At 40.0% G+C, this 23,375-nt stretch overlaps 1 protein-coding gene across 1 annotated transcript; it reads left to right on the forward strand.

Moving 5' to 3' along the window:
* Positions 1 to 5,440: 5,440 nt before the first annotated feature.
* LOC128635736 (uncharacterized) lies at positions 5,441 to 6,734 on the forward strand. Its single transcript, XM_053688853.1, has 2 exons — positions 5,441 to 5,567; positions 5,602 to 6,734. The coding sequence occupies exon 2, from the start codon at positions 5,746 to 5,748 to the stop codon at positions 6,730 to 6,732; it is 987 nt and encodes a 328-aa protein (XP_053544828.1). The 5' UTR covers positions 5,441 to 5,567; positions 5,602 to 5,745; the 3' UTR covers positions 6,733 to 6,734.
* Positions 6,735 to 23,375: the final 16,641 nt, after the last annotated feature.

Consider the following 23,375-nt stretch of genomic DNA (forward strand, 5'->3'; position numbering starts at 1 on the left):
TGGAACCACCAATCCCTTTCTGTTTCTCATGTGGTGAGAGTATTTAAAAAATAGGGATAGACTTTTCTGAGCCAACTTCTTGTAAGGCAGATCTTGTTCAGGAGTCTAATGACAATGTTCAATATATGCCGCATCTTTCTTCTCAAGTGTCCCAAAAAATGTTATCGCCCACACATGCAGTGCCCTGCGCTTTCTCTCAAACTCCACGTGGAGTTACCTTGCAAGACATCACTTCTCTAATGTCAGTGGCAGTATCTGAGGCATTGTCTGCTTTTCCAATGCTGCAGGGAAAACGTAAGAGGAAATGTATTCAATTAAAGGTTTCTAATACAGTAGTGACTATTCCGAAAGTTTTCTTTCCAGAAGCTTGAAGAGGAAGATACTTCAGTAGTATCTGAGGAGGAAATCTCAGACTCAGACAGTGTAATATCTTTATCTGATACTGTAGTGGATTTCTTCAGGTTTTGGCTTGTACACCTCCGTTTGTTAATTTAAGGAGATTTTAGCTACCTTGGATGACTTTGAGACTATCTGCGTAGTCAATCCTAAAAAGTCCAGTAAACTAAACAAGTAATTTGACGTGCCCCTCATGGTGGAAGTATTTCCTGTACCAGTAAGGGCTACAAAGATTATTGCTAGGAATGGGAGAAACTGGGTATCCCTTTTTTATCCATACCCTATTTTTAATGGGATGTTTCCTATAGCGGACTCTATTAAGGAGTCTTGGCAGAAGGGGCACACTAACCAGGGCCCTACTATGCCCATAGAGGATAGTTGTTCCTTTAAAGATCCTATGGATAAGAAGTTAGAGGGGTTGCTTTAAAAAAAAAAAAATATATGTACATCTGGGTTTACAATGGTAACCTGCGGTGCTAACGTCACTAGTGCGGTAGCATACATGTTTCATGCGTTGTCTGATTCTATTCAGACAGACACTCCCCTCGAAGAAATACAGGATAGGATAAAGGCCTTTAAGTTGGCCAACTCCTTTATTACAGATACTTCCCTTCAGTTTGTTAACAGGGAGCTAGGATTTTAGGCTTGTTATATGGACCGCAGAGCGTTATGATTAAAATCTTGGTCTGCGGATGTCTCATCTAAGTCTAATCTTTTAACGACTCCTTACAAGGGAAAGACCTGGTTTGACGGAGATAATCGCTGATATTATGGGAGTTAAGAAACATTCCCTCCCTCAGGATAAGAGAAATAAATAAAAGGGAGGTCAGAGTAATTTTAGTTCCTTTTGAAAATTCTAGGAAATTCTTTCCACTCCCTTTTACAGGCGTGAGCTGTCCAGGTCTTCCTGGAGACCCATTCAGTATTGGACTAGGGGAAAGCAATCCAAGAAGCCTACTGTTGAATCAAAGACAGCATGAAGGGCATGCCTCCGATATGGATCAGATCTTGTATGGGGCTGGATTCCTTCTTCGTTTGAGCTTAGGTTTGAAATGTTCAGGATTCTTGGCGGTGGACATTGTGTCCCAGGGATACAAACTTAAGTTCGGACCTTTCCTCCCAGGGGCAGGTTTTCGATTTTCAAGATGATCTGTAGACCAGACTAAGGAAAGACATTCTTACTTTGTGTGCGGGACCTCTCCGACCTGGGAGTGATTGTTCCTGCTCCAATGCAGGAACGAGGTCTGGGATTCTATTCCAATCTGTTCATGGTTTCCTAGAAGGTGGGAACCTTCAGACCAATTTTAGATCTCAAAGTCCTAATAAGTTTGTCACAGTGCCGTCCTTCAAGATGGAAACTACTAGTTTCATTCTTCCTTTGGTCCAAGAGGGTCAATTTATGACCATCGTGGATTTAAGGGACATTTTCTTGCATGTTACCATCCACAGGGACCATCACAAGTTTCTAAGACAAACACTTCCAGTTCGTGGCTCTTCCATTTGGCTTGCCACAGCTCCCAGAATTTTCTCAAAGGTTCTGGGATCCCTGCTAGTGGTGCTCCGATCGCGGGGCATTGCAGTGGTTATTTATCTGGATGACATTCTGGTTCAAGGATCACACACGGAAATGTTATCCTTCCTACGGTCTCACGGATGGAAGGTGAATTTGGAAAAGAGTTCTTTAGTTCCATCTACAAGGATAGTTTCCTTGGGTACCATAATAGACTCCTTATCAATGAGAGTTATTTCTTTTGCAAGATGTACAGAGTCCACGGATTCATCATTACTTGTGGGATATTATCCTTCCTAACAGGAAGTGGCAAAGAGAGCACCACAGCAGAGCTGTCTATATAGCTCCCCCCTTAACTCCACCCCACAGTCATTCTCTTTGCCGGCTCTAAGCAGGAAGGGTAAAGTGAAAGAGGTGTTAAACTGTTAGTTTTATTTTATCTTCAAGCAAGAGATTGTTATTTTTAAATGGTACCGGTGTTGTACTATTTACTCTCAGGCAGGACATAGATGAAGATTTCTGCCTGGAGGATGATGATCTTAGCATTTGTAACTAAGGTCCACTGCTGTTCCCACAGAAGCTGAGGAGTACAGGAAAACTTCAGTGTGAGGAACGGTTTCTTGCTATACAGCAATGAGGTATGTTCAGTAATTTTTCTGCAGAGACTGTGTTAACTCAGAAAGGCTGACAGTATCCCCATTAGGGGAAGGGTAAGCAATAATCCTAGTTTATAAGGGGCATTACTAGCTTGCATAAAGGGCTAATCTTAGGCACTCAGTTTGTATATGATATATTAGGCAAACGTTTGTGGGTGCTGGGAGTAACGTTTTTATTTCTTATGGGACATCTGTTTGAGGGTACACTTGGCTTATTTAGGGGTTTTTATAACCCACATGGCTTACAAAACAGGTTTGATAGATTTTGTGTATGCCCCAGCAACATCAAGTGAGATGGGCAGGGCCTATTTTCGCGCCTCAGTTGCGCATTTAGTTTATGCAGACAAGCAGCAAGCAACATCTCCAGAGGTCCTGGTACACTTCTGGGGCCTAATCGAAGCTTTATCCCCACATTATCGTTCCCTAAGGGCAGGTAGGCGCCACAGCACAGCTGTGGCAAGGTGCTGACAGGGGTTTTTACCGGTTTTAGACATTTGTCAATCCGGTTTTCTCATTTGGGGGTTTATTGCTTAATTACTTGTGGTGCAATCTTTCGAAAGCTTAGTGGGTGCACTGTAAAAAATTCGGAAAATTTGAGGCAAATTTAAGCAGTTTTGCAGTTTGTGTATGCCTTTTTTTTCTCTTAAAGGCACAGTACCGTTTTTGAAAATTGTGTTTTTTTCATGAAATAAAGTGTTTTCCAAACTTGCTTGCCTCATTACTAGCCTGTTCAACATGTCTGACATTGAGGAAACTCATTGCTCAATTTGTTAGAAGCCATTGTGGAACCCCCTCTTAGAATGTGTCCCACTTGTACTGATATGTCTATAAATTGCAAACAGCTTATTTTGACTTATAAAAGTTTGGCCTTGGATGATTCTCAGACAGAAGGAAATCAGGTTTTGCCATCTAGTTCTTCCCAAGTGTCACAACCAGTAACGCCCGCACAAGTGACGCCAAGTACTTCTAGTGCGTCTAATTCTTTCACCTTGCAAGATATGGCCTCAGTTATGAATACTACCCTCACAGAGGTTTTATCTAAACTGCCAGGGTTGCAAGGGAAGCGCAGTAGCTCTGGGTTAAGAACAAATGCTGAGCCTTCTGATGCTTTAGTAGCCGTATCCGATATTCCCTCACAATGTTCTGAGGTAGGGATGAGGGATTTACTATCTGAGGGAGAGATTTCTGATTCAGGAAGGATGTTCCCTCAGACAGATTCAGATATGATGGCATTTAAATTTAAGCTAAAACACCTCCGTTTATTGCTCAGGGAGGTTTTAGCGACTCTGGATGATTGTGACCCTATTGTAGTTCCAGAGAAATTGTGTAAAATGGACAAATATTTAGAGGTTCCTGTTTACACTGATGATTTTCCGGTCCCTAAGAGGATTTCGGACATTGTTACTAAGGAGTGGGATAGACCAGGTATTCCGTTCGCTCCCCCTCCTGTTTTTAAGAAAATGTTTCCCATATCTGACACCATGAAGGACTCATGGCAGATGGTCCCTAAGGTGGAGGGAGCTATTTCTACTCTGGCTAAGCGTACAACTATACCTATTTAAGACAGTTGTGCTTTCATTGATCCTATGGATAAAAAATTAGAGGGTCTACTAAAGAAAAAAAATTTTCATCAAGGTTTTCTTCTTCAACCTATAGCGTGCATTGTTCCTGTAACCACTGCAGCTGCCTTTTGGTTTGAGGCTCTAGAAGAGGCTCTTCAGGTGGAGACCCCACTAGATGATATTCTGAACAGAATTAAGGCTCTTAAGCTAGCTAATTCTTTTATTACAGACGCCGCTTTTCATCTCGCTAAGTTAGCAGCAAATAATTCAGGTTTTGCCATTTTAGCGCGTAGAGCATTATGGCTTAAGTCCTGGTTGGCTGATGTGTCATCTAAATCTAAGCTTTTGACCATCCCTTTCAAAGGTAAGACCCTATTCAGGTCTGCACTGAAAGAGATCATTTCAGATATCACTGGGGGGAAGGGTCATGCCCTCCCTCAAGAAAAGTCAAATGAGACAAGGACCAAACAACATAATTTTCGTTCCTTTCGAAACTTCAAAGGTGGTCCCGTTTCTTCTTCCCCTGCTGCAAAGCAAGAGGGGAACTTTGCTCAATCCAAGCCAACCTGGAGACCTAACCAGGCTTGGAACAAGGGTAAACAGGCCAAAAAGCCTGCTGCTGCCACTAAAACAGCATGAAGGGGTAGCCCCCGATGCGGGACCGGATCTAGTAGGGGGCAGACTCTCTCTTTGCTCAGGCCTGGGCAAGAAATGTTCAGGACTCCTGGGCCATAGAAATTGTAACCCAGGGGTATCTCCTAGATTTCAAATATTCTCCTCCAAGGGGGAGATTTCATCTTTCTCAATTGTCTGTAAACCAGACAAAAAGAGAGGTATTCTTACGCTGTGTAGAAGACCGTTTTACCATGGGAGTGATCTGCCCAGTTCTGAAAGCAGATCAGGGACAAGGTTTCTATTCCAATCTGTTTGGGGTTCCCAAGAAAGAGGGAACCTTCATACCAATTTTAGATCTCAAGATCCTAAACCAATTCCTAAGAGTTCCATCCTTCAAGATGGAGACCATTAGGACTATTTTACCAATGGTCCAGGAGGGTCAATATATGACCACCGTGGATTTAAAGGATGTGTATCTACACATTCCTATCCACAAAGATCTTCACCAGTTCCTCAGGTTTGCCTTTTTGGACAGGCATTACCAGTTTGTGGCTCTTCCCTTCGGGTTGAATCTTCACAAAGGTGCTAGGGCCCCTTCTGGCGGTCCTAAGGCCGCTGGGCATAGTAGTGGCGCCTTATCTAGATGACATCCTAATTCAAGCGTCGACTTTCTAACTAGCCAAGTCTCACAAGGACTTATTGTTAGCCTTTCTAAGATCTCATGGGTGGAAGGTGAACGTGAAAAAGAGTTCCCTTATTCCTCTCACAAGAGTTCCATTCTTGGGAACTCTGATAGATTCGGTGGACATGAAAATTTTTCTGACAGAGGTCAGAAAATCAAAGATTTTAACCACCTGCTGAGCTCTTCATTCCATTCCTCAGCCGTCAGGGGCTCAGTGTATGGAGGTAATCGGACTTATGGTAGCAGAAATGGATATTGTTCCATTTGCTCGCTTGCATCTCTTGCATCTAAGACCACTGCAACTATGCATGCTTAAACAGTGGAATGGGGATTATGCAGATTTTCCCCTCAGATAAATCTGGATCAAAAGACCAGAGATTCTCTTCTTTGGTGCCTGTCACAGGTTCACCTTTCCTGGGGAATGTGTTTCCGCAGGCCAGCGTGGGTTATAGTGACGACGGACGCCAGCCTACTGGGCTGGGGTGCAGTCTGGAATTCCCTGAAAGCACAGGGTTTGTGGACTCAGGAGGAGGCCCTCCTACCAATAAATATTCTGGAATTAAGAGCGATATTCAATGCTCTTCAGGCGTGGCCTCAGCTGGCTTTGGCCGGATTCATCAGATTTCAGTCGGACAACAACACGACTGTAGCTTACATCAATCATCAGGGGGGATCAAGGAGTTCCTTGGCGATGATGGAAGTGTCCAGGATAATCCGATGGGCAGAGACTCACTCTTGCCATCTATCAGCGATCTATATCCCAGGGGTAGAGAACTGGGAGGCAGATTTTTTAAGTCGTCAGACATTTCATCCGGGGGAGTGGGAGCTCCATCCGGAGGTGTTTGCTCAACTGGTACGGCTATGGGGCACACCAGAATTGGATCTGATGGCGTCTTGTCAGAACGCCAAACTTCCTTGTTACGGATCCAGGTCCAGGGATCCTCAGGCAGTACTGATAGGTGCTCTAGCAGTACCCTGGTCGTTCAACCTGGCTTATGTGTTTCCACCTTTCCCTCTCCTTCCACGTCTGATTGCCAGAATCAAACAGGAGAGAGCTTCGGTGGTTTTGATAGCGCCTGCGTGACCACGCAGGAATTGGTATGCAGACCTAGTGGACATGTCATCTCTGCCACCGTGGACTCTGCCATTGTGACAGGACCTTCTGTTTTAAGGTCCGTTCAAGCATCCAAATCTAATTTCTCTGCAACTGACTGCTTGGAGATTGAACGCTTGATTTTATCAAAGCGGGGTTTCTCTGAGTCGGTCATTGATTCAGGCTCGAAAGCCTGTCACCAGGAAAATCTATCATAAGATATGGCGTAAATATCTTTTTTGGTGCGAATCCAAGGGCTACTCATGGAGTAAGATCAGGATTCCTAGGAATTTGTCCTTTCTTCAAGAAGGATTGGAGAAAGGATTGTCCGCTAGTTCCTTAAAAGGACAGATATCTGCTCTGTCTATTCTATTGCACAAGCGTCTGGCAGATGTCCCAGATGTTCAGGCTTTAGTTAGAATCAAGCCTGTGTTTAAACCTGTTGCTCCGCCATGGAGTCTAAATTTTCGTTCTTAATGTTCTTCAGGGGATTCCGTTTGAACCCATGCATTCCATAGATATTACATTTCTATCTTGGAAAGTTCTGTTTCTAGTTGCTATCTCTTCAGCTCGAATGGTTTCTGAATTATCTGCATTATAATGTGACTCGCCTTATCTTGTTTTTCATGCTGATAAGGTGGTTTTGCGTCCCAAACCTGGGTTCCTCCCTAAGGTGGTTACTAACAGGAATATCAATCAGGAGATTGTTGTTCCTTCTCTGTGTCCTAATCCTTCTTCTAAGAAGGAACATTTATTGCACAACTTGGACGTGGTTCGTGCTTTGAAGTTCTATTTGCAGGCAATCAAAGATTTTCATCAATCATCTTCTTTGTTTGTTGTCTATTCTGGAAAACGTAGGGGTCAAAAGGCTACGGCTACCTCTCTTTCCTTTTGGCTGAAAAGCATCATCCGTTTGGCTTGGACTCGGTATATCTTGCAAAAGAAAACAAAATTTATGCTTACCTGATAAATTTCTTTCTTATGCGATGTACCGAGTCCAAGGCCCACCCTGTCTATTCAAGACAGATAGTATTTTTTATTGAAAACTTCAGTCACCTCTGCACCTTAAAGTTTCTCCTTTTTCTTCCTTGGCCTTCAGTCGAATGACTGGGGGGTGCAGTTAAGGGGGGAGCTACATAGACAGCTCTGCTGTGGTGCTCTCTTTGCCACTTCCTGTTAGGAAGGATAATATCCCACAAGTAAGGATGAATCCGTGGACTCGGTACATCGCAAAAGAAAGAAATTTATCAGATAAGCATAAGTTTTGTTTTTGACAAAAGTCAGGAAATCAAAGAATTAAATTCTTGCCTAGCACTTCAGTTCTCTTCTCGTCCTTCAGTGGCTCAGTGCATGGAGGTATTTGTGCTGATGGTTGCGGCAAGAAACATCATCCCGTTCACTCGTTTCCACCTCAGTCCTCTGCAGTTAGGCATACTCGGGCAGTGGAACGGAGATTTTGCAGATCTGTCTCCGCGATTACAGCTGGAGCAGGAGACAGGGATTCTCTACCTTGGTGGTTGTCTCAGGATCATCTCTCCCAGGGAACCTGCTTTTGCAGACCCTCTTGGGTGATTGTGACTACAGACACCAGATTTCTGGGATGGGGATCAGGGGGCTCCATAAAGACTCAGGGAACATGGAAGTTCCAGTAGGTCGACGATACACATTCCAGGAGTGGATTTCCAGCCTGATTTGGACTTCATGGCATCTCTGCAAAATGCTAGTCTTTCGAAGTACAGGTCGAGGTTAAGGGACCCTCAGACTATTCCAATGGATGCTCTGGCAATACCTCTGAGTTTCAGTCTTGCATACCTTTGTCCTACTTTTTGCTCTTCTTTCTCTAATCATGCTCGAGTCAAGCAGGAGAGGGCGTCAGTGATCCTTAATGCACTGGCGTGGCTTCACAGGATTATTATGCAGACCTGATGGTCTTGCATCTCTTCCATCTTGGAGACTTTCGTTGAGGAAAGGTCTTCTCCTTCAAAGTTCTTCCTTCATCCAAATCTAGTTTTCTCTGATGCTGACTGCTTGGAGATTGAACGCTTGGTTTTATCCAAGCGTGGATTTTCGGAGTCGGTCATTGAGATTATCATTCAGGATAATAATCCTATAACTAGAAGGATTTACTATAAGATATGGCGTAAATATCTATATTCAAGGTCTACTGTTGGAGTAGAGTTAAGATTCTTAGAATTCTGTCCTTTTTCCAAGAAGGTTTGGAGAAGCGTTTATCGGCAAGTTCCCTAAAGGGTCTAATTTCTGCCTTGTCTATATTGTTACATATACGTCTGGAGGAATTCCAGGCGTACATTCGTTTTGTCAGGCCTTGATCAGGATGAGGCCTGTATTCTAACCAGTTGATCCTCCTTAGAGTCTTAATTTAGTTCTTAGGGGTATCAGGGGGCTCTTTTTGAGCCGATGCATCCCTTAGATATTATCTGGGAAAGTTTTGTTTTGTATTACTCTTTCCTCGGCTTGTAGAGGGACAGATCTCTCGACATTACAGTGTGAGTCACCTTACCTTAGTTTTCTTCAGATAAGGTGGTTTTACGTACCATTATGTTATTTTTGTCTGGAGCGTTAATCAGGAGACTGGTGTTCCTTCCTTGTGTCCTAATCCTTCTTCTCTGAAGGAAGGGTTTTGTCACTATTTAGACAAAAAAATTTACTTGCAGGCGACTAAGGATTTTGTAAGTCTTCTTCCTTATCTGTGGTTTTCTCAGAAAGGCGTAAGGAACAGAAAGTTATGGCTGCTTTTCTTTCTTTCTGGCTGAAGAGTATCTTACATTTTGTCTAGAGATTGCTGGATAGCAACCTCCAGAGAGAGTGACGGCTCTTTCCATGAGGGCTGTTGATTTCTCATCGGCAGTCAGAGGTGAAGTTTCTACGGAACAGACTTGCAAGGCTGCATCTTGGTTCTCTTTTTAACTCTTCTTCAAAATTCTATAAAATTGCACTTTTGGCCTCAGCTGAGGTCGCTTTTGGGAGAAAGGTTCTTCAAGCAGTGGTGCCTTCAGTTTAGGTTCCTGTCTTGTCCCTCCCTTATCATCTGTGTACTCTAGCTTGGGTATTGATTCCCAACAGTAATTAATGATGATCCGTGGACTCATCGTGTCATTAAAAAGAAAAGAAAATTTATGCTTACCTGATAAATGTATTTCTTTTTTGACACGATGAGTCCACAGCCCGCCCTGTTTTTGAGACAGGTTGTTGATATGTTATAAACTTCAGACACCTCTGCACCTTGTTACTTCCTTTCTCTCCTTTACTTCGGTCGAATGACTGGAGTGGGATAGAAGGGAGGTGATATTTAACAGCTTTGCTGTGGTGCTATTTGCCCCCCCCCCCCCCTCCTGGGCAGGAGTGATATTCCCAACAGTAATTAATGATGGTCCGTGGACTCATCGTGTCAAAAAAGAAATAAATTTATCAGTTAAGCATTCAATTTTCTTTTTGCCAGTGGGTTTATTACATTAAGCTTCTTATCTCAGAGCTAGCTTAAAGCTGAAAGATGTAAGTATTCTATTGTCTTCACCTGACGATCTTTTATACTTGCACAGTATTACGCTGGGAGATTTGTTAGTGCCCGAGTGAAAACTTTTTACTTTCAACTTGTAACACGAGCGCTACCTGACGTGCGCAAAAAGCTTACTTCATGCAGTGTTAGCACGGTAAATAGTGCTCCACTCGTAATCTGGCCCTTAAAGGGACATTATACACTAGATTTTTCTTTGCATAAATGTTTTGTAAGTTATCCATTTATAAAGCATATACAGTTTTTTTAAAAAAAAAATATATATTTTTAAAGGATAGTTTTGCTTATTTTTAAATAGCATTGCTCTGATTTTCAGATTCCTAACCAAGCCCCAAAGTTTTAGGAGAATACCGTCGTATACCTACTCAAGCTTGCTTCTGTTTGTGTAAAGGGTCTTTTCATATGCAAAGGAAGGGGGAGGGGGGCGAGTCTGCTATTTCCCACTTGCAGTGGGTGTTCCAGGAACCTTATAAACAGAGCTAAACTGGGAGCTTCTAAGTAAGTTTTTAAAAGGTTTTACAATGGATTTTTCTATCAGTATCTGTGCATATTATTCTTTATAGTAATGTCTATTACATGCAGTTATATGAAAATTGGTGTATACTGTCCCTTTAACGGGCACATCACCTGACCGATTTTACTGACCACCAGGCTAAAATTCAAGCCAATATTAAAGGGTCATAAAGCCCAACATTTTTCTTTCATGATTCAGATAGAACATACAATTTTAAACAACTTTCCAAATGATCAAATGTTTTGTTATACTTTGTTGAAAAGCAGTAACGTAAGCTCAGGAGTGTGCACGTGTCTGCAGTACTAAATGGCAGCAGTTTTGTATTAATGTTCTACATTAGCAAGAGCACTAAATGGCAGCAGTTTTGTATTAATGTTCTACATTAGCAAGAGCACTAGATGGCAGCAGTTTTATATTAATGTTATACATTAGCAAGAGCACTAGATGGCAGCAGTTTTGTAGTAATGTTCTACATTAGCAAGAGCACTAGATGGCAGCAGTTTTATATTAATGTTCTACATTAGCAAGAGCACTAGATGGCAGCAGTTTTATATTAATGTTATACATTAGCAAGAGCACTAGATGGCAGCAGTTTTATATTAATGTTATACATTAGCAAGAGCACTAGATGGCAGCAGTTTTGTATTAATGTTCTACATTAGCAAGAGCACTAAATGTCAGCAGTTTTGTATTAATGTTCTACATTAGCAAGAGCACTAAATGGCAGCAGTTTTGTATTTAATGTTCTACATTAGCAAGAGCACTAAATGGCAGCAGTTTTGTATTAATGTTCTACATTAGCAAGAGCACTAAATGGCAGCAGTTTTGTATTAATGTTCTACATTAGCAAGAGCACTAGATGGCAGCAGTTTTATATTAATGTTATACATTAGCAAGAGCACTAGATGGCAGCAGTTTTATATTAATGTTATACATTAGCAAGAGCACTAGATGGCAGCAGTTTTGTATTAATGTTCTACATTAGCAAGAGCACTAAATGGCAGCAGTTTTGTATTAATGTTCTACATTAGCAAGAGCACTAAATGGCAGCAGTTTTGTATTTAATGTTCTACATTAGCAAGAGCACTAAATGGCAGCAGTTTTGTATTAATGTTCTACATTAGCAAGAGCACTAAATGGCAGCAGTTTTGTATTAATGTTCTACATTAGCAAGAGCACTAAATGGCAGCAGTTTTGTATTAATGTTCTACATTAGCAAGAGCACTAAATGGCAGCAGTTTTGTATTTAATGTTCTACATTAGCAAGAGCACTAAATGGCAGCAGTTTTGTATTAATGTTCTACATTAGCAAGAGCACTAAATGGCAGCAGTTTTGTATTAATGTTCTACATTAGCAAGAGCACTAGATGGCAGCAGTTTTGTATTAATGTTCTACATTAGCAAGAGCACTAAATGGCAGCAGTTTTGTATTAATGTTCTACATTAGCAAGAGCACTAGATGGCAGCAGTTTTGTATTAATGTTCTACATTAGCAAGAGCACTAAATGGCAGCAGTTTTGTATTAATGTTATACATTAGCAAGAGCACTAGATGGCAGCAGCTTTATAATAATGTTACACATTAGCAAGAGAACTAGATGGCAGCAGTTTTGTATTAATGTTATACATTAGCAAGAGCACTAGATGGCAGCAGTTTTGTATTCATGTTATACATTAGCAAGAGCACTAAATGGCAGCAGTTTTGCATTAATGTTCTACATTAGCAAGAGCACTAAATGGCAGCAGTTTTGTATTAATGTTCTACATTAGCAAGAGCACTAAATGGCAGCAGTTTTGTATTTAATGTTCTACATTAGCAAGAGCACTAAATGGCAGCAGTTTTGTATTAATGTTCTACATTAGCAAGAGCACTAAATGGCAGCAGTTTTATATTAATGTTATACATTAGCAAGAGCACTAGATGGCAGCAGTTGTGTATTAATGTTCTACATTAGCAAGAGCACTAAATGGCAGCAGTTTTGTATTTAATGTTCTACATTAGCAAGAGCACTAAATGGCAGCAGTTTTGTATTAATGTTCTACATTAGCAAGAGCACTAAATGGCAGCAGTTTTGTATTAATGTTCTACATTAGCAAGAGCACTAAATGGCAGCAGTTTTGTATTTAATGTTCTACATTAGCAAGAGCACTAAATGGCAGCAGTTTTGTATTAATGTTCTACATTAGCAAGAGCACTAAATGGCAGCAGTTTTGTATTAATGTTCTACATTAGCAAGAGCACTAAATGGCAGCAGTTTTGTATTAATGTTCTACATAAGCAAGAGCACTAAATGGCAGCAGTTTTGTATTTAATGTTCTACATTAGCAAGAGCACTAAATGGCAGCAGTTTTGTATTAATGTTTTACATTAGCAAGAGCACTAAATGGCAGCAGTTTTGTATTAATGTTATACATTAACAAGAGCACTAAATGGCAGCAGTTTTGTATTAATGTTATACATTAGCAAGAGCACTAGATGGCAGCAGCTTTATAATAATGTTACACATTAGCAAGAGAACTAGATGGCAGCAGTTTTGTATTAATGTTATACATTAGCAAGAGCACTAGATGGCAGCAGTTTTGTATTAATGTTATACATTAGCAAGAGCACTAAATGGCAGCAGTTTTGCATTAATGTTCTACATTAGCAAGAGCACTAAATGGCAGCAGTTTTGTATTAATGTTCTACATTAGCAAGAGCACTAAATGGCAGCTCTATTTCCTGTCATGTAGTTCTCTAGACATGTGAATGCTGCCTATATAGAAATCACTTTAACAAAGAATAACAAAGCAAATTTGATACTAGAAGTAAATTGGAAATGTTTTAAAAATTGTATTCTCTATCTGATTCATGAAAGAAAATGTTTGGGTTTCATGTCCCGTGAAGCTAATTTTAATTTTATTCAGTGCACAAATGATCAAATCAGTTTGCAATTAATGTGTGCTTTGAATAGTTTAAGTAACATAAATAAAATGTTATAATAATTAGCTTAAATTTAAATTTAAATCACTTTTTCTTCATACGTTTTCAGGCATAACATTTATAAAATGTTATATGGGTGAAGAAAAAAAAACAATTTGAAAACAGCGCCCCTTAAAAATCACAGTAGGAATGATATGTCTATGTTGGAATACTTGTCATTTAGACTCGCCTAGATTTAGAGTTTTGTCAGTAAAGACCCGCGTAGTTAACGCAGCTTTTTTTCCCAACGCACCCTTAAGACAACGCTGGTATTGAGAGTTGTCTGAGGGGCTGCGTTAGGCTCCAAAAAGGGAGCAGCGTTGCTTACGGTAGCGGTAAGCTGGAAAAACATCTTCTATCTTCATCCATCCGACGAGGAGCGGCTCCATCTTCAAAACCTCCGGCGCGGAACATCCTTCTTCCCCGACGAATGAAGGTTCCTTTAAGTTACGTCATCCAAGATGGCGTCCCTCGAATTCCGATTGGCTGATAGGATTCTATCAGCCAATCGGAATTAAGGTAGGAAAAATCTGATTGGCTGATTGAATCAGCCAATCAGATTGAGCTTGCATTCTATTGGCTGATCGGAACAGCCAATAGAATGCAAGCTCAATCTGATTGGATGATTGGATCAGCCAATCGGATTGAACTTCAATCTGATTGGCTGATTCAATCAGCCAATCAGATTTTTCCTACCTTAATTCCGATTGGCTGATAGAATCCTATCAGCCAATCGGAATTTGAGGGACGCCATCTTGGATGACGTCACTTAAAGGAACCTTCATTCGTCGGGTAGTCATCGGGGAAGAAGGATGTTCCACGCCGGAGGTCTTGAAGATGGAGCCGCTCCTCGTCGGATGGATGAAGATAGAAGATGCCGCTTGGATGAAGATGTCTGCCGGTCCGGATGTCCTCTTCTGCCCAGGTAGGATGAAGACTTCTGCCGGTCTGGATGTCCTCTTCTGCCCCATCGGATGAAGACTTCGGCCCGGCTGGGTGAAGACGACTCAAGGTAGGGAGATCTTCAGGGGGGTAGTGTTAGGTTTATTTAAGGGGGGTTTGGGTTAGAGTAGGTGTATGTGGGTGGTGGGTTTTAATGTTGGGGGGGTTGTATCTGACACAAACCCTACACTCCAGAGCTTTGAGTGTCCCTACTATCTCCTCCCACACCATAGAGAATCAGTTTTTCATTTGCCTCCATAGGAGTAAGTTGAGCTCCTAAAGTGATTATCTACACATCATTGATAGGGGATCTCTAACAGATCTGAGACTTAATTTCCCCATAAGAATGTCTAGGAAGGACAAAGGGGAAGGACAAATGGGATGGCAGAAGTTTAGCCAGGTGGAGTGTGGAGATGTCACAGGCATTCCATGTGAAATGCAGATTTATCAGCCAATCCCCTGGTCAACAGTGTGGTGCTCCTTATGAAATCTTTGGCACCATGCTTGCACTGCCTAAGATGGGTCCTGCTATTGGATGTAGTCTCCTGCAGCTGTGGTACGCATGGTAGAGAAAGGTTAGAACATTACACTTTCCATGGCCCACTTGCTATTATATGTAAAACTACAGTGTAGGTCTACATAGCGCTGGGTAAATATTAGTTTATACATTGTTTGGCACTGTTTCCTGAAGTCTGGCAAATGTAAAATAAGGCCATTAACATGTGTGGGTTTCTCACTGAAAAATACCTTAAAGTGGGGCTTAAATGTAAGCAGCATTTAAAAACTCTTAACTCGCTTTGCACAGGGGTGAAAATGGCTCAGCAGTTAAAGGTTTGAACTGCAAATGATACTTTACTTTTAGGGTAGAAAAGTATAAATAAGAGTAAGCTAGTTTCAACTAATTTAACACCATTAGGAAGGCATGGATCGTCCTACATTATATGGTGTCCTGCAGTCTCCTCCTTTTAGTGAATGGCAAAGTGGACTGGGGGCGTGCCTAGCATCGTAGGCAGTCCCCCATGTTGCGATTCCGGTCTTGAAATCACGTGATTGCATCGACGATTGTGTGATCTAATTTTTTTTCCAGAAAGTAGTTACATCTGAACTTTGTTCCAATGTTACCCTTTCATGCCTCGGGCAAGTGTTTAAGTATCCAGGAAAATACGTTTTTAATTTTTTTGTTTCTGTTTTTTTAAACACAGCATTAAAAATAACAACAACAAAAAACTATCTGGATTCCTATCGAAATAATTTAAAAACTTGCACAAGTACTTTGTATTTACATCCAGCACATTTGTTTTACCTCATAACAAACAGCAAATAAATAACCCTTTTGTGAATTGGTCAATTTGTCTACAATGGAACAACGTTCCGATGTAGACAAATTGAAATCCTGCGATCGTGCACGCGATTGCAAGATTTCAGTTATGGGATCCGGTCAGGGGGGCGTCCATATGACGCTAGGCACGCCCTCCAGACCACGATCAGATCCAAAATGCGTTGTTGACTTCAGGACAGCCAAGCGGTTAGGACGTTTTATTTTGTCCTAACGGCGCTAAAGCCCATCGCAATTAGGACGGAATTAAATGCCATAATGGCTTTAAAAGGATAATGTCAGACAGGGGTTCAAAACATTGCTTCTGTGATTGTTTATCTCCAATAGATCTCAGTTGGTTACCTAGCAGTTTACAGGTTAAATGAAATAATAAATGTTAAATAATGTAATGTCAGTAAAAATATAATAAAAATAACAATTATAATATTTTTCATTTACTCTGTAGTCAGTAGATCAATTTGCTGTTGTGGCAAACTGATCCTTTGAACACATAATTTAATTTGACAATTCATTAAATCTACTTATTGCAATTCAGGGTAGTAGTTAGATTGGCTGTGCTCTTTTTGTCAGACTGCTATCTTATTTGGATTTTTCTAAGCCTGTCATCCTAAGAACATTTTATTAGAGTTTTTCACAATCATGGCTGCTTTCCATACCCTTCGGAGTCGCTGATTACAATGAGCCTAGCTGGCACAAACTGGCCTTAACAAGGAGGCTGTGCAAACAAGGCTGCTTAACGATGCTGAGTGTTATATCAATTCTGGCAACCATAATGCTTCTGGTTTAAAGAGACAGTTCTGTGCAATTATTCAAATATAATATTGCAATTCTCACATCCTGCCTTTGTTGTCTATAATGGAACATTTTTAGTTATTTAATTTTAATAGTTGTTTTGATTGATTCCTCCTTTAATTATAAATTAACTTTAATACAGAGTCTTCATATCTATCATCTATCTATCTATCTATCTATCTATCTATCTATCTATCTATCTATCTATCTACCTATCTATCTATCTATCTATCTATCTATCTATCTATCTATATCTATCTATCTATCTATCTATCTATCTATCTATCTATCTATCTTTCTGTAATTGTTAATTTCTACCTTAAAATGCCAGAAAACAGGTTGGGATCTGTGCATATCCTAAATTGGCTAATTAATTAAAAATAGTTTAAAAATTGCTGGCAAAAAAATAATTATAAAATAAATTAAAATAATAAAATAAATTAAAATTATTTTCAAAAATAAACAAAAATACTTTAATGGCAATGCTGTCTGGAGCAGTCTACTCCACCCCCCTTATCAGTGTTTAGACACAGGCATTATATTTCAACTGAGTTCACAGCTTCTAGGCAGGCTCCAGCAGATAATCCCTTTTCACTTTTGCATTCTACCAAAACAACAATAGATATAGATACAGCCATAGAAGGAAATGTGTGGGAGGAGTTAGAGTTTTACAATTCAGAAACTTGAAAGAAAAGGGTTAATGGCGAGGCACTGCAGTATAATTTTGAAGGTAAAGTAATTAAAGTACATATTATATTTTGTCTTTATCTCAACTTGTTTTATGTCCCTTTTAATATTGGTATTTTTTATTTATTTATTTTTGTTTTGGGGTTTTAGTGATCTTGCTACTGATGTTTCAGTAAAGCGTGACCTTATAGAAAAGGGCAATGGTTCAGGCAGCCACTTTAAAGTACTTACTTTTTTTTAGAACAGATGAGTTTGTTTTGCCTTTACCTCTTTTTAAAATCATAATAACCCAGAATTTTCTTCAGTCTTTTTATTTTCTTAGAAGAGGTTATCCAGACAGGGTCTGAAGGTGATATGATTACATCACATAAACATATTCATGGTCCATATATAGAGTTCACAGAATCACTGTTTATTCCTAGAAAATTGTTTGTGACACACACACTTTAAGGCTAGTGGAAAGATTTTATCTACAGCAATGGAAACTTATTTTCCTGTTATGAGCAATACAGTAGATCATTTTTAAAAACAGCTTAGATATAATTTTGGCTAAAAACAGAATCCATGTTTAGCTTATTAATTCTATTACTTTCGTTGTCAATATTGCAGATGTTTTATTATACAATCAAAGAGGATCTGTAAAGGGTGAACTCAACTGACTTTTTTGGGGGTAGTTATCATCGTGTCAACTTTCCTGCCTTCGCCGGCCCAATACGCTCGCCTACCTTCGCCGCCGCGGACCTGAAAAAATGTGCCTAATTTATCAATAAATCTGTCAAAAAGCCGCGCACCAAGTACGGGGCGATGAGCAGCGGACTGTGATAGTTATCACTCATCCGATCTCGCTGCTGTTCGGCTTTTTGACAGCTTTATTGCTAGCCTGTCACTAAGCACCCACACTAAACTACACTGTTCTACACCCTATACCGGCGCCCCCGGAGCCCCCCGCAACTCAATAAAGTTACTAACCCCTAAACCGCCGCTCCTAGACCCCGCCGCAACTCTTATAAATGTATTAACCCCTAAACCGCCGCTCCCGGACACCGCCGCAACCTACATTATACCTAGTAACCCCCTATCCTGCCCCCCTATACCGCCGCCCTCTATAATAAAGTTATTAACCCCTATCCTGCTGATCCCGCACCTTGCCACAACTAAATAAATAGTTTAACCCCTAAACCGCCGCACCCGGACCCCGACGCAACCTATATTAAAATTATTAACCCCTATCCTGCCCCCCCTACACCGCCGCCACTGTAATAAATTTATTAACCCCTAAACCTAAGTCTAACACTAACCCTAACACCCCCCCTAACTTAAATATTAATTAAATAAATCTAAATAATATTTCTATTATTAACTAAATTAATCCTATTTAAAACTAAATACTTACCTTTAAAATAAAGCCTAATATAGCTACAATATAAATAATAATTATATTGTAGCTATCTTAGGATTTATTTTTATTTTACAGGTAAATTTCAATTTATTTTAACTAGGTACAATAGCTATTAAATAGTTATTAACTATTTAATAGCTTACCTAGCTAAAATAAAGAGAAATTTACCTGTAAAATAAAAACTAACCTAAGTTACAATTACACCTAACACTACACTATACTTTAATAAATTATTCCTATTTAAAACTAAATACTTATCTGTAAAATAAACCCTAAGATAGCTACAATGTAATTAATAATTACATTGTAGCTATTTTAGGATTTATATTTATTTTACAGGTAACTTTGTATTTATTTTAGCTAGTTAGAATAGTTATTAAATAGTTATTAACTATTTAATAACTACCTAGCTAAAAGAAATACAAAATTACCTGTAAAATAAATCCTAACCTAGGTTACAATTAAACCTAACACTACACTATCATTAAATTAATTAAATTAATTAACTACAAATAACTACAATTAAATACAATTACATAAACTAACTAAAGTACAAAAAATAAAAAAAGCTAAGTTACAAAAAATAAAAAAAATAAGTTACAAACATTTAAAAAATATTACAACAATTTTAAGCTAATTACACCTAATCTAAGCCCCCTAATAAAATAACAAAGCCCCCCAAAATAAAAAAATTCCCTACCCTATTCTACATTAAAAAAGTTCAAAGCTCTTTTACCTTACCAGCCCTTAAAAGGGCCTTTTGTGGGGCATGCCCCAAAGAAAACAGCTCTTTTGCCTGTAAAAAAAATACAACCCCCCCAACATTAAAACCCACCACCCACATACCCCTAATCTAACCCAAACCCCCTTTAAAATAACCTAACACTAATCCCCTGAATATCATCCTACCTTGAGTCGTCTTCACTCAGCCGAGCCACCGATGGAACTGAAGAGGAGATCCGGAGCGGCAGAATTGATCCTCCAAGGGGCGCTGAAGAAGTCTTCCATCCGATGAAGTGATCCTCCAAGCGGCGCTGAAGAAGTCTTCCATCCGAGCGATATCTTCCATGCGGCGCTGAAGATCATCTTCCATCCGGGCGATGTCATCTTCCAAGCGGGGTCTTCAATCTTCTTGCTTCAGGATCCATCTTCATCCCGCCGACGCGGAACATCCTTCTTCCCCGACGGACTAACGACGAATGAAGGCTCCTTTAAGGGACGTCATCCAAGATGGCGTCCCTTCAATTCCGATTGGCTGATAGGATTCTATCAGCCAATTGGAATTAAGGTAGGAAAAATCTGATTGGCTGATTGAATCAGCCAATCAGATTGAGATCGCATTCTATTGGCTGTTCCGATCAGCCAATAGAATGCGATCTCAATCTGATTGGCTGATTCAATCAGCCAATCAGATTTTTCCTACCTTAATTCCGATTGGCTGATAGAATCCTATCAGCCAATCGGAATTGAAGGGACGCCATCTTGGATGACGTCCCTTAAAGGAGCCTTCATTCGTCGTTAGTCCGTCGGGGAAGAAGGATGTTCCGCGTCGGCGGGATGAAGATGGATCCTGAAGCAAGAAGATTGAAGACCCCGCTTGGAAGATGACATCGCCCGGATGGAAGATGATCTTCAGCGCCGCATGGAAGATGACATCGCCCGGATGGAAGACTTCTTCAGCGCCGCTTGGAGGATCACTTCATCGGATGGAAGACTTCTTCAGCGCCCCTTGGAGGATCACTTCTGCCGCTCCGGATCTCCTCTTCAGTTCCATCGGTGGCTCGGCTGAGTGAAGACGACTCAAGGTAGGATGATCTTCAGGGGATTAGTGTTAGGTTATTTTAAGGGGGGTTTGGGTTAGATTAGGGGTATGTGGGTGGTGGGTTTTAATGTTGGGGGGGGTTGTATTTTTCTTTTACAGGCAAAAGAGCAGTTTTCTTTGGGGCATGCCCCACAAAAGGCCCTTTTAAGGGCTGGTAAGGTAAAAGAGCTTTGAACTTTTTTAATGTAGAATAGGGTAGGGAATTTTTTTATTTTGGGGGGCTTTGTTATTTTATTAGGGGGCTTAGATTAGGTGTAATTAGCTTAAAATTGTTGTAATATTTTTTAAATGTTTGTAACTTATTTTTTTTATTTTTTTGTAACTTAGCTTTTTTTATTTTTTGTACTTTAGTTAGTTTATGTAATTGTATTTAATTGAAGTTATTTGTAGTTAATTTATTTAATTAATTTAATGATAGTGTAGTGTTAGGTTTAATTGTAACTTAGGTTAGGATTTATTTTACAGGTAATTTTGTATTTCTTTTAGCTAGGTAGTTATTAAATAGTTAATAACTATTTAATAACTATTCTAACTAGCTAAAATAAATACAAAGTTACCTGTAAAATAAATATAAATCCTAAAATAGCTACAATGTAATTATTAATTACATTGTAGCTATCTTAGGGTTTATTTTACAGGTAAGTATTTAGTTTTAAATAGGAATAATTTATTAAAGTATAGTGTAGTGTTAGGTGTAATTGTAACTTAGGTTAGTTTTTATTTTACAGGTAAATTTCTCTTTATTTTAGCTAGGTAAGCTATTAAATAGTTAATAACTATTTAATAGCTATTGTACCTAGTTAAAATAAATTGAAATTTACCTGTAAAATAAAAATAAATCCTAAGATAGCTACAATATAATTATTATTTATATTGTAGCTATATTAGGCTTTATTTTAAAGGTAAGTATTTAGTTTTAAATTGGATTAATTTAGTTAATAATAGAAATATTATTTAGATTTATTTAATTAATATTTAAGTTAGGGGGGTGTTAGGGTTAGTGTTAGACTTAGGTTTAGGGGTTAATAATTTTATTACAGTGGCGGCGGTGTAGGGGGGGCAGGATAGGGGTTAATAAATGTATTATAGGTGGCGACGGTGTAGGTGGGGCAGATTAGGGGTTAATAACTTTATTATAGAGGGCGGCGGTATAGGGGGGGGCAGGATAGGGGTTACTAGGTATAATGTAGGTTGCGGCGGTGTCCGGGAGCGGCGGTTTAGGGGTTAATATGTATAGAGTAGCTTGCGGTGGGCTCCGGGAGCGGCGGTTTAGGGGTTAATATGTATAGAGTAGCTTGCGGTGGGCTCCGGGAGCGGCGGTTTAGGGGGTAATATATTTATTTAGTTGCGGCGGTGTAGGGGGGGCAGATTAGGGGTGTTTATACTCGGGGTACATGTTAGGGTGTTAGGTGCAGACATTTCCCATAGGAATCAATGGGATGTCTGGCAGCAGCGAACTTGTACTTTCGCTATGGTCAGACTCCCATTGATTCCTATGGGATCCGCCGCCTCCAGGGCGGCGGTTTGAAAACCAGGTACGCTGGGCTGGAAAAGTGCCGAGCGTACCTGGTAGTCATTTGATAACTAGCAAAAGTAGTCAGATTGTGCCGCACTTGTGGAACATCTGGAGTGACGTAAGAATCGATCTGTGTCGGACTGAGTCCGGCAGATCGAAGCTTACGTCACAAAATTCTACTTTTGCCGGTCTCTAGCCTTTGATAACTAAGGCGAATCAGCCTCGCCACAAATACGCTGCGGAATTCCAGCGTATTTGAGGTTGACGGCTTGATAACTACCCCCCTTTGTCTTCTTTCAACCTACATACTCTGTTACAACAAAAAATGGCTCTTCATTTACTAGTGTCATCGTTTTTATGAAGAACTAAAATTTAGGCTCTTCTTTTTAATAAAAAGAATGTTTTTTTTATGCAATTTCCTTTATTTCCAGAGGAATGTTCTCTGTCTGGTCAGAGGTATTTACTTCTATATTTCAGCTAGATTACGAGTTTTCAGCGATATAGGGAAATTAACGACCGCCACAAAAGCAGCGTTATTTCACCTCCCTATAGCGTTGCTATTACAAGTTTTACAAAAAGCAGGCTTGTACGGGCGATATTGTGGCGTTGAGCTCCATACCGCACCCAAATACAAGCGATGCTTTGACATGCTTGTGCACGATTTCCCCATAGACATCAACGAGAAGAGCCGCAAAAAAAAAAGCCTAACACCTGTGATCGCGGAAAAAAAAAGTTCCGTAACGCAGCCCCATTGATGTCTATAGGGAAAGACAAAGTTATGTTTAAACCTAACACCCTAACATAAAAACCACATCTAAACACCTCTAATCTGCCGCCCCCGACATCGCCGCAACCTACATAATGTTATTAACCCCTAATATGCCACCCTTAACATCGCAGCCAACTAAATAAAACTATTAACCCCTAATCTGCCGCTCCCGATATCGCCACCACCTACATGCAGTTATTAACCCCTAATCTGCAGCCCTTAACATCGCTGCCACTTACATTACAGTTATTAACCCCTAAACCTAACCCTAACGTAACCCTAATCCTAAATCTAACCCTAACACCCCCTAACTTGAATATAATTCAAATAAATCTGTGGATGGATGTCCGGACTTCGATAACTGTAAGTGGATCGTCGGGGGTTAGTGTTAGGTTTTTTTAAGTTTTTTTTGGGTGTTTTTTTTGTTTTTTAGCGTGGGGTTTGGGCAATGTAAAAGGACTAAATGCCCTTTTAAGGGCAATGCCCATCCAAATGCCCTTTTCAGGGCAATGGTTAGCTTAGGTTTATTTAGATTTTATTTGGGGGGGGTTGGTTGTGTGGGTGGTGGGTTTTACTGTTGGGGGTGTT

The sequence above is a fragment of the Bombina bombina genome, chromosome 7 (assembly GCF_027579735.1).
Source record: "Bombina bombina isolate aBomBom1 chromosome 7, aBomBom1.pri, whole genome shotgun sequence".
In the NCBI taxonomy this organism is placed as follows: Eukaryota; Metazoa; Chordata; class Amphibia; order Anura; family Bombinatoridae; genus Bombina; species Bombina bombina.